This window comes from Coffea arabica, chromosome 11c (assembly GCF_036785885.1).
Source record: "Coffea arabica cultivar ET-39 chromosome 11c, Coffea Arabica ET-39 HiFi, whole genome shotgun sequence".
NCBI lineage: Eukaryota > Viridiplantae > Streptophyta > Magnoliopsida > Gentianales > Rubiaceae > Coffea > Coffea arabica.
The window spans coordinates 36570384-36582068 of record NC_092330.1 but is presented as its reverse complement, the minus strand read 5'-3'; the positions used below and the strand labels follow the sequence as shown (position 1 = coordinate 36582068).

The 11685-nt window shown below is 36.6% G+C and overlaps 1 protein-coding gene and 1 non-coding gene across 2 annotated transcripts; one reads left to right on the top strand and one right to left on the bottom strand.

Moving 5' to 3' along the window:
• Positions 1-1955: 1955 nt before the first annotated feature.
• Positions 1956-4379, top strand: LOC113716133 (uncharacterized). Its single transcript, XM_072070129.1, has 4 exons — positions 1956-2285; positions 2388-3452; positions 3606-3741; positions 3856-4379. The coding sequence occupies exons 1-4, from the start codon at positions 1956-1958 to the stop codon at positions 4377-4379; spliced, it is 2055 nt and encodes a 684-aa protein (XP_071926230.1).
• Positions 2469-2575, bottom strand: LOC113717434 (small nucleolar RNA R71). The gene has a single exon (XR_003454365.1). It is a non-coding gene; the product is annotated as a small nucleolar RNA R71 (small nucleolar RNA).
• Positions 4380-11685: the final 7306 nt, after the last annotated feature.

The window sequence follows — 11685 nt, the reverse complement described above, 5'->3', positions numbered from 1 at the left end:
ATAGACTTTAGTTTGGAGAAATTTGCGGCCTAAATGAGAATATTGTGTGAATGCATTAGTTAGTATTTCAATTGGAAGTTTCGAATTATTTGCGTGTGCTCTTTAGACACTAAAAATCATTTTAATCTTAGACCTTTTCATTGTCTGGCTTTAAATGACAAAATCAAGTGGAAAAAAAATGAAAAATAATATACATTGATAGAACGATTATTTGGCGTATTTTGCACTGCTATTTTGTCCTAATTTTAGTTATTCACGGTGCTAAAAATTGGAATTTCACTCATATTCGATATTTGTGTGAATTGTAGGTGGTCGGCATGAAAAATGATCTCGCAGGGTGAACTTCCAGAAGACTTTTCATTTCAGAGCGTGGCCACGCCTTAGAAGGTGGACGAAACCGAAAGACGGACCGTGGTCCACATGAACCCGAAGCGTAGGATCAAAACTCCAAAAGAGATGGCTTCTATTAGCTGATTTGCTTCAGACGTCTCTTCCTTTGACTGCCTATGTGCGGCGGCTATATAAAGAAAAGAAAAGCAAGATTCAAAGACAACTTTTTAAGCTTTAATTCTCTTTTTCTACTTTTTGTCAGACGGCTCCCTTCGCTTTTGTTTCTTCTTGGGCAGCAAATTAGATAGGGAGATTTACATCGAATCAAAACAGTAGCTTTAGTTTTTTTCTTTCCCCAGGCGCTAGACGTCTCTTTCTCTTTTGACTTTCGACTTTTCCGCTGGACAGTTCCTTCGTAGCGTTTTGCTTTGTAATTGCGATTCTGAAGCAAAGACGAAGGCAGGGCCTTCTCTGTTGTTATTGCAATTAATTTCCTTTCCCCAATTCTTCGGCGAATAATTGAATGAATTCAATTAAATCACGTGGGATTGACACGATGAGGAGCGGCTAATTTTCTTCTTTACCCAAAGGTTGACGCGAAGGCGCGGTCCATAATATCTGTGAGATTTAATCGAATCTTTATTATTTCTTCCAATTTATTGCTATTCATGCGTTTCCTGAATTAATTGTTCATGGGTATTTTATTAATTGAATATCAACGGCCGGGTATTTGATTTAATTTAATAGCCTACTGCCACGTTAATTAAATAGAATCCGTAATTGTTCATTTAATTGACACCCCGTGGCAACCACCATAATTGGCTTTATGATGGGGAAACGTAAGATCTAATTTAAATAAACCCTCTTAGCGTGTTTATTGGTTAGGGTTGGATTCTTCTACCTTTAATGCAATTGGGTAATTAAATTCCTATGGTCGTACATAGGGTTGTTATCTTGTTAGGGAAGCAGTCAATGGTCGTACCTTGACTGTCGAAAAGGTAAGGAAGAACTGGTTGTCAGATTTTATTGATAACTATAACCAACCTAATGATGAATGGGTGAAATATCTTTGCATCGATGAGCATTTATTTGGACCGTGTCTGAACAGTTAATCCTTTGGGTAGAACTTTTGTTAATTGCTATTTTTAGTGAATTGTGCCTTGTGAGTTAGTTTTGAATTGAGTTCGCTTTATTTTTATTTTACTTTTATTTTATTTATTTCTCTCCCATTGAAAATCCCCCAAATTTTGTTCTACTGATTTGGAAAGAAATAATTTCCTACCTGCTCCCTGTGGAATCGACCCTACTTGTCATTGTATGCAAAATTAATATTTTTATAGACAAATCCGGTATATCGGATCAAGCAAACTTTTCGGGAACAGAGTGAATCAAATAACCCATTGCACACCTAGGGTCCCTGCTCCAGTACTTGGATTCGTTTTATAATTATTTAATTGAGGTGGTAATTAGAACTTTTTAGTAATTATTATTGCACAGGTTCGGCACCTGTCAATTTTTGGCGCCGTTGCCGGGGAGCTGGCGTTTGGATTATTTGTTTCTTTTCAAATTCAATTTTTAATTTTATTTTTATTTTATTCTGTTGTTCTTGGTATTTTTGCTAGTTTATGCCTTATTTTTCTCGCACAGGTGAATTAGTATACGACCCTGAGGTTGAGAAGACAGCGCGTAGGCGGAGGCAAGAGACCAAGAGGCAAAAAGGAGGGCACTTATTTACTGCAAACGAGTCAGCGGAAGACGAAGTAAGCATGGCCAACACCCAAACATTGAGGGAGCTGGCTGCCCCGGAGCTGACTCACCAGCCCTTATGCATCACATTCCCCGCCTTGGCTGAGAATACTGCTTTCGAACTGAAATCGGGGATGATTCAACTCTTACCTTCTTTCCATGGTCTCTCTGACGAAGAACCCCACAAGCACGTAAAGGAGTTCGAGGTGGTTTGCTCTAGTATGAAACCTCCTGGGGTCACTGAAGAGCAAATTAGACTGAGAGTCTTTCCGTTCTCTCTCAAGGATGCAGCTAAAGATTGGTTGTACTAGCTACCAGCAGGTAGCATTACCACATGGGCACAGTTGAAAAAGAAGTTTTTGGAAAAATTCTTTCCTGCATCCCGGGCTGCGAGTTTGAGGAAGGAGATCTGCGGCATTAAACAATATCCCGGTGAGTCCTTGTATGAATACTGGGAAAGGTTTAACAAGTTGTGCACTAGATGCCCGCAGCATCAAATTAGTGAGCAACTGTTAATTCAATACTTCTATGAAGGGCTCCAACCAACAGATAGGAGTATCATTGATACTGCGAGTGGGGGAGCACTTGCAAACAAGACACCGAGGGAAGCGTGGGAGCTCATCGAAGCCATGGCAGAGAACTCCCAGCAATTTGGCTTACGTGAGAGCAATCCTCCCCGTAGAGTCAATGAGGTGGAGACGTCATCCCTCCAGCAGCAGATATCGGAGCTAACATCCGTTGTTCGACAATTAGTGGTGGGAAATGTGCCCCAAGTAAAGGCCTGTGGAATCTGCACAAATATGGGCCACCATACTGACTCATGCCCTATATTGCAAGAGGATGGGGTTGAGCAAGTGAACATGGCTGGAGGCGTGCCCGCGCCTCATAGGCAATACGATCCGTATTCCAACACGTACAATTCGGGTTGGAGAGATCACCCCAATCTCAGCTATGGTAGTAGGCCACAAAATGCATTCTCCAATCGGCCTCCAGGATTTCAGCAACCTTGGCAACACAAGTCTCAACCCTCGTCCTCAAGCTCAGGGAGTTCTTTGGAAGAAATTGGCAAGAGTTTGGCCAACACTACCACTCAACTCGTCACGATCACCACTCAGTTCCAACAGGACACCAAAGCAGGCATGAAAGACATGGAGATTCGAATGAGTCAAATGGCAACTGCCATTAACCGCCTGGAGTCCCATGTCTATGGGAAATTGCCATCACAACCCGAGACAAATTCCAGGAATGTAAGTGCCATGACATTAAGGAGTGGCAAAGAGGTGGATGGACCTAAAGTGGTAAATTCGAAAAGCAAAAGTGAGGAGGAGATAGAAAAGGAGATTGAAGAGGAAGGGCGCATTCGCGAAGAGCCTAAGGTAACATCTATTCCTTCGATTCCTATTAAATTTAATATAGCTCCTTTTCCTTGCAGGTTGGAAAAGACAAAGAGGGCAGAAAAGGAAAAAGAAATCCTGGATGTGTTCCGCAAAGTTCAAGTAAACATCCCCCTATTGGACGCGATCAAGCAGGTACCCAAGTACGCAAAGTTCTTGAAAGACTTGTGCGTTAACAAAAGAAAACTAAGGGGTGATGAAAGAGTGATGGTAGGAGAGAATGTATCAGCTGTACTTCAAAGGAAACTCCCATCCAAATGCGGAGATCCAGGTATGTTTGCTATCCCCTGTAAGATTGGTCATTCTAGTATCAAAAATGCCATGATAGATTTAGGAGCTTCTATTAATGTGATGCCTAAGTCAATCTATGATTCCCTAAATTTAGGACCTTTAAAAGAAACGGGGATAATAATTCAATTGGCTGATCGTACATGTGCTTATCCGGATGGGATAGTTGAGGATGTTTTAGTGCAAGTAGATGGATTAATTTTTCCTACTGACTTTTACGTGCTTTACATGGATGATAGAAGTGCCCCAAATCCATCACCCATTATATTAGGAAGACCATTTTTGAGTACTGCCCAGACTAAAATTGATGTTAGTAAGGGTACTCTCACGATGGAATTTGATGGAGAAATAGTCCACTTTAATATTTTTTATACAATGAAACATTCTGTTAACTCTCATTCTGTGTTTGCTATGTATACCACTAATCCCTCTGTGCAAGAATTTTCTAAGTTTGCTTGTAGGGGTAGATTCAAGGTTGCTGCGAACAAGTCCTATAGGATGAAAGCAATTCATGAGGTAAAAATGGAGAGAAAATTTAGGAAAAAAGTTGCACTCAATGGCCATGTGGATCCTGGAGGAGGGCAACCAATTACAAGGAAAATTCAATTACATCCAGACTAAAGAGTGGTGCTATGTCTAGCCAAAGACATTAAAGAAAGGCGCTGCTTGGGAGGCAACCCAAGGCTTCTTTTGTTTTAGTTTTCTTATATTTTTTAAGTTTTTGTTAAGTGTTAGTGTCATTTAGTGGGTTGTTATTTTGTGACAGGAAGTTGGCAGCTAGGCATGCCCACGCTAGGTCATCACACCTAAGGAATGGAGTTTTGGAATTGACGGTCAGACGACTATAACTTCTAAGGCGTGCCCACGCCTTCCAACCCTTCCGAAAAAGAAACTTCATTCTTCTCCTTCCTGTTGGTGTTGCGTCCGCCGCCACCACACCACCTTGTGCACGCAGCCGTCTCACCTCCTCCGCCTTAGTGTCTCACTTTCTCTCCCCGGTGGTCAGGGAAGTTTCTTTTTTTTCCCCTAATACTTCATTTGTCTTTTTTTACATTGAGCACAATGTAGGTTTTAGGTGTGGGGGGATTAGTGGCTTCCATTATTTCTTTTTTTCTTTGTTACTCAAAAAAAAAAAAAACAAAAGCAAAAAAAAAAAAACAAAAACAAAAACAAAAACAAAAAAAATCCATTATTTCTTTTTTCTTTGTTACTCAAAAAAAAAACAAAAAACAAAAAAACAAAAAAAAATGAAAAAAAAATGAAAAACATTGTACTTAGTCGTCTTTTTGGTTATTTTTGCTTGTTAATGTTTGAGCATGTTGCTGTGATAAATGACACAATCAAGATGCGTGGGTATGTGGGTAAATATACTAGCTATGCATTTTGTTTCCCTTGGCAGTGTCGTTGAATGTTGAATATGCTGGAATTGACCCATTCTTGTAACTTTTGGGGGAGCTTTTGAGCCTTATATGAGCACATTATTCTTGTTTGCTCTATTTTTGTTTAATTGAGTGGGTATCACACATGGTATTGGCATTCTAGAACTTGCTAGTTTATACATGTCAATGCCACATTTTTGTTGAATTGGATGCATTTGAAATGATAAGGACATTTAGGATTTAACCCTCTTTAGCTATCTAAAAAAAATCAAGCCCTCATCTTATCTCCCAATAGTGAACCAATTTGAGCTTTTGTCCTTCGTTTTTGGTTGTTATCCGTGTTTGTTAACCCAAGACATCTTTAAACTTTCTTGTTTACCCCTGTGTTGTCAAGGGATGCCTGAATTTCATCATTTGTGCAAAGCAAACAAAATTGGGGTTGCAACTGCTGTTAGATTAGGAGCTATATGATGCTATCCTTGTATAAAGGAGGGGAAATTGGAAAAAGGCCACTGACCAGAGGACTTTGGATTACAGGGCGTGCCCACGCCTTACAGGACTTTCTCCTCAAAAAAAAAAAAAATCCTGAAGAGACCTCGTGACCAGAGGACTATGGGCTACAAGGCGTGCCCACGCCTTGCGAGCAGTTCTAAAAAAAAAAAAAAAATTTGGGGCACTTGTATAGGGTGTACAGCAAATGGAAACTGCCTTGTTAGTAAAACTCCTCCGGTAAAGCATGTGGTTAATGGTGGGGTTCGGACATTCTCTTGGCACTTTACCCCCTATCTATACCTTCTTAACCCGCCTTTCACCTGAGCCCCATTACAACACTATTAAAGTCCCTTTGATTTATGTGTTTGGTTCACTTTTAAGTGGTGGAGATGTGATAAATATGCAAGCCTATGGTAATGGCATTCCGTGATGTTGAATTGAGCGTTCCTAGTATTCATTCTTTGAATTAAAACATGTCCGGTGTGTTCTACCTTTGGTGATATTGTCAGGGACCCTAGATGCTTGCGTTAGTATAGACTACTACGTGACCTTTGCTCTATTGACTGTACTTCTGAGCTCCGAAATGCTTGAGGACAAGCATTGTCTAGGTGTGGGGGGATTTGATAGAACGGTTATTTGGCGTATTTTGCACTGCTATTTTGTCCTAATTTTAGTTATTCACGGTGCTAAAAATTGGAATTTCACTCATATTCGATATTTGTGTGAATTGTAGGTGGTCGGCATGAAAAATGATCTCGCAGGGTGAACTTCCAGAAGACTTTTCATTTCAGAGCGTGGCCACGCCTTAGAAGGTGGACGAAACCGAAAGACGGACCGTGGTCCACATGAACCCGAAGCGTAGGATCAAAACTCCAAAAGAGATGGCTTCTATTAGCTGATTTGCTTCAGACGTCTCTTCCTTTGACTGCCTATGTGCGGCGGCTATATAAAGAAAAGAAAAGCAAGATTCAAAGACAACTTTTTAAGCTTTAATTCTCTTTTTCTACTTTTTGTCAGACGGCTCCCTTCGCTTTTGTTTCTTCTTGGGCAGCAAATTAGATAGGGAGATTTACATCGAATCAAAACAGTAGCTTTAGTTTTTTTCTTTCCCCAGGCGCTAGACGTCTCTTTCTCTTTTGACTTTCGACTTTTCCGCTGGACAGTTCCTTCGTAGCGTTTTGCTTTGTAATTGCGATTCTGAAGCAAAGACGAAGGCAGGGCCTTCTCTGTTGTTATTGCAATTAATTTCCTTTCCCCAATTTTTCGGCGAATAATTGAATGAATTCAATTAAATCACGTGGGATTGACACGATAAGGAGCGGCTAATTTTCTTCTTTACCCAAAGGTTGACGCGAAGGCGCGGTCCATAATATCTGTGAGATCTAATCGAATCTTCATTATTTCTTCCAATTTATTGCTATTCATGTGTTTCTTGAATTAATTGTTCATGGGTATTTTATTAATTGAATATCAACGGCCGGATATTTGATTTAATTTAATAGCCTACTGCCACGTTAATTAAATAGAATCCGTAATTGTTCATTTAATTGACACCCCGTGGCAACCACCATAATTGACTTTATGATGGGGAAACGCAAGATCTAATTTAAATAAACCCTCTTAGCGTGTTTATTGGTTAGGGTTGGGTTCTTCTAGCTTTAATGCAATTGGGTAATTAAATTCCTATGGTCGTACTTAGGGTTGTTATCTGGTTAGGGAAGCAGTCAATGGTCGTACCTTGACTGTCGAAAAGGTAAGGAAGAACTGGTTGTCAGAGCTTATTGATAACTATAACCAACCTAGTGATGAATGGGTGAAATATCTTTGCATCGATGAGCATTTATTTGGAGCGTGCCTGAACAGTTAATCCTTTGGGTAGAACTTTTGTTAATTGCTATTTTTAGTGAATTGTGCCTTGTGAGTTAGTTTTGAATTGAGTTCGCTTTATTTTTATTTTACTTTTATTTTATTTATTTCTCTCCCATTGAAAATCCCCCAAATTTTGTTCTACTGATTTGGAAATAAATAATTTCCTACCTGCTCCCTGTGGAATCGACCCTACTTGCCATTGTATGCAAAATTAATATTTTTATAGACAAATCCGGTATATCGGATCAAGCAAACTCTTCGGGAACAGGGTGAATCAAGTAACCCATTGCACACCTAGGGTCCCTGCTCCAGTACTTGGATTCGTTTTATAATTATTTAATTGAGGTGGTAATTAGGACTTTTTAATAATTATTATTGCACAGGTTCGGCACCTGTCATACATCCTTAGCGTCAAAGATCAAACTTATTATTTCAATGGAAGGGTTGAATATTTTTTTTTTCTTATATGTTAATTGTCCAAGTATCCATCAATTCTTTAGTGGTTGAGCTTTTTCTTGGAAGGGTTGAATAGCTTGTTTGGATTTTTTTTTAAAAATTTTTTTTGTATACTGATGTTAGGGCAGATCTCTCTCTCTCTCTCTATTTTCTTTTCCAATTTAGGTTTTCTACTATATTAATTCATTATATAGAATTCTGAGTTGTTTTACAAATTATTTGTTTTTGATTTTCTGGTCCTATAGACATTTAATAAACGATCTCTTCCTCTAATTTTTTATTACTTCAAGTACATCTTAACAATGTTCAATAAGTATCTGTTAGACAGACCTTTCGAAACAAAGTAAATTAAACATGCAGAATATTTCTTTCTTTAGTTAAGCACAAGAGTGAGAAGCTTCTTAAAGACAAAATCTTACTGAAAAGCAAATTATAAATCTGAAGATTGAGAGGAGAAACAGCATCATCCATTAGTACTTCTTTAATTGCAAAAGTTAACGGTTGCCAAGTTTTGGGGTCAGAGGATGCCATAAACCCCGATGGAATTAGCATGGGATCATAAATCTATTGATTGTAAATTATATAGTTGATATGCAATAATATCTCTAGATATGTTACTAATGTCAACATAAATATTGTCTCTTCATTTTCTACAATTGATGAGCCTAGTGTTAAATCGGCCATGAACTATTTAAGAAATGTAGAATTTAAGGCTACAATTAAAGTTTTGGATAATGCATAAGGGCATTTTTTATTGCCCAAGGGTCAAAATGAAATATCATAAAAGTTAAGAGTATCAGCGTTCAATTCCTGCTTTTATGCTTTTTGCATAGAGTTCCTCCTTTGTTTTGATCTTCGTCGTCTCCTTTTTCTAATTTCTCTTGTTCTTTACTTCTTCCTCTTTTTATTTTTAGTTTTTATTGTTTGCTTCGTTTTTCTTTATTCACACAAAGAAAAAACATGGAAACTTCTTTTTTTTTTTTTTCTTTCTCTTCATTTGTCATATCCTCCTTTGTGATTGTTTCCTTCTTTCAACATCTACTAAGAGATTAATTAGAATAATCATACTAATACAATTGTATATCAACTTTTATACGCGTTAGCTACGCATCAATAGTAACCATATCTTTAGGACAGCCAAAAGAGTAGCCAATATCAGCATAATTGCACCAAATTGCCATGACTTTGTTGCCATGTATACCTTTCTGGACTGTCATCTCCGAAGACTTGGGGTCTGCTTGGGATGTCTTTTGTGGAAGATGAGGAGAATAATTTTTTGTACTATAATATTGTAGTGTTGTACTCGTGAAAAAGTTGATGTGTATAAAAAAAATATTTCACATATATTATTTGATGTACTATAATATTGTAGTGTTGTACTCGTGAAAAAGTTGATGTGTATAAAAAAAAATATTTCACATATATTCTGCACAACAATTAATGTAGTTATGTACTAAAAATCATAACACATAGAAAAGTTAGACAGAACCAGACAATTCCTCAGTCATTGCTATCGAATTCACTCAAAATGGGCCTTATTCTCTTTGCCAGTTTTGCTGTCATTTGTTTGTTTCGATAAAATTTGTGTCAAAAAATTTTCTTGTTACGACTTTGTCGTTTTGAGTTGTCTACTCTTTTTAGGTTTTAGAAACAGTAGATTTTATTCTTATTAGGGATCAACAAAGTCACATTTTGCCACTTGTCTTGATTAACTGAACATTTTTGTTCAGTTCATGGATTAACTGAACAAACAATTCATAACAAACAAAAGAAGTAGTTGAGGGTGATTACTGAAAAAATATATATTATGGGTTGAATTACAAGGAGTAGCAGCAAGAAAATAATTAAAAAACTAGTGAGGTAATTAGAGTTTTTAGTAACAGGAAGAAATGAATGTGAGTAATTAAAAAATATATTCTCTTTTACTGAAGAAAAATTTTTGGGTGTTCTCATATTGAGCTAAGAGAACGTAGACCGAAGATGGCAGCTTGGATTGAGTAAGGAGTTAATGAAGATAATTAGGAGCTTGCAGAAGATCAACATAGCCAAAAGGAGAGTTTACGAGGTCTCACGTCCCACTTCCTGTTCTACTTTGTCCCACTTCATGTTCTACTTTGTGTCCCATTTTTTATTATATTACATATTTCTCCTCCATAAATATCATATTTTAATTCTCTTTTGTTTCCTTAGGTTTCACTAACTATAACTAAGTAATGCGCAAAATTTAACAAACTCAAAAAATTCAAAGTATGCATAAAAATGAGATTTTTTTTAATGAATTTCTGCTATATTTTTGTGATTTTCTATTATATTTTTTTGAAATTATTGAATTTATTTTTGGGTCTGTCTAATGGTTGTCCATCGAATTTACACTTGTTAAAATATATTTCAGGTATTAGATTTCTAGAAATATAAGATTAATTAGGAAAAGTGTATAAATGTAAGGGGATTAATTAGGAAAGGTGTATAAATATAAGGGAAAATAGTAATTGTTAGTGTGTGTATGTGTGTGTGTGTGTGTATATATATATATATGGTAGGTTAGGTGGAATATAGCTGTATTAACAAGTGTTCAATGGGCAGCCATTAAAAAACCCTTTATTTTTTATAGTGTTAGTAGTTATTTGATAGTAAGAAAATAAAAAAGAATTAAAATATGATGTTTATAAATGAGAAATAGGAATTTAATAAAAAAGTGTGACAGATAATAGAATAAGGAGTGGAATAAAAGATCCGTTGCAGTGCCCAATGTGCACCCGTTAAAAAACCTTTTATTTTTTACTGTGTTAATAGTATTTGATAGTAAGAAAAAAAATTAAAATATGATATTTATAAATGAGAAATAGTAATATAATAAAAAGTGGAACCAATAGTGAAACAAGAAGTAGGACAGAAGATCCATTTCGAGATCCCGAGTAGAGTGCAAGTACATTAGATTGTTGGTAAAAGTCCAAAGGCCTATAATTTCTTCTAGCTCTAAACCATTGCTAAAATCCTATAGGGCTAGAATATAAGTAGTTAAAACTTTTGTAACACACCCTATTAGATATTAGGTTAATTAAATTTAACTCTCTTGAGGTTTCACCAAATTACCAATCAATCCTTGAGGTTAGGTCAAATTACATTCACCCCTCATAACTAATGGCATCTTTATTTTACCGCTAGATTCTGGGGAATGACAAAATAGCCCTTCACCCAAATGCGTTGACAACTAGCCAAGTTTCATTGGAAGAACCGGAGAAGAAAATGGGGAGTCAAAGGAAATAAAAAAATGTACAAAAAAAGAGAAGAATATTAATAAAGAAAAAAAACTATATGCTTTTTCCGCAAAAATAAAGCAAAGAATAATGCCTTCCCACCTTATATCTTTGTTGTAAAAGGAAAAAGAAAGAGAAAACAAAACAAAAAAAGGAAGAAATACATTACCAATGACCTTCTCAATATATTTTCTAGTTCGAATTAGTAAAATATTATCGGTTACCAATCAATCTAAAATTGCTGGAAGTACATCTCAAAATGTGTCTTAATTTTTTTTGGCTCAAAGAATATTTAACTTGCATTTTGCATAGATTGATGCTCAATCTTAATTTATGATATGATTGCATCAAATAAAGCATTGTAGTTTATTTTTAGAAACTTATCGGAGTTTTTGACCTCGAATCAATCTTTCTTCCAATAGTTTTTCCTGTTTCTTCTTCTGCTTCCTAATTTTGTCACTTTATGGCCAAACA

What these genes read in the sequence shown, in the direction of transcription:
- LOC113716133 (XM_072070129.1), top strand. Translation starts at nt 1,956, where the DNA reads ATGCCTTATTTTTCTCGCACAGGTGAATTAGTATACGACCCTGAGGTT. An exon ending in GCATTCGCGAAGAGCCTAAG is followed by an intron (nt 3,453 to 3,605) that starts GTAACATCTATT and finishes GCGATCAAGCAG; the next exon opens with GTACCCAAGTACGCAAAGTT. An exon ending in ATCCAAATGCGGAGATCCAG is followed by an intron (nt 3,742 to 3,855) that starts GTATGTTTGCTA and finishes CCCTAAATTTAG; the next exon opens with GACCTTTAAAAGAAACGGGG.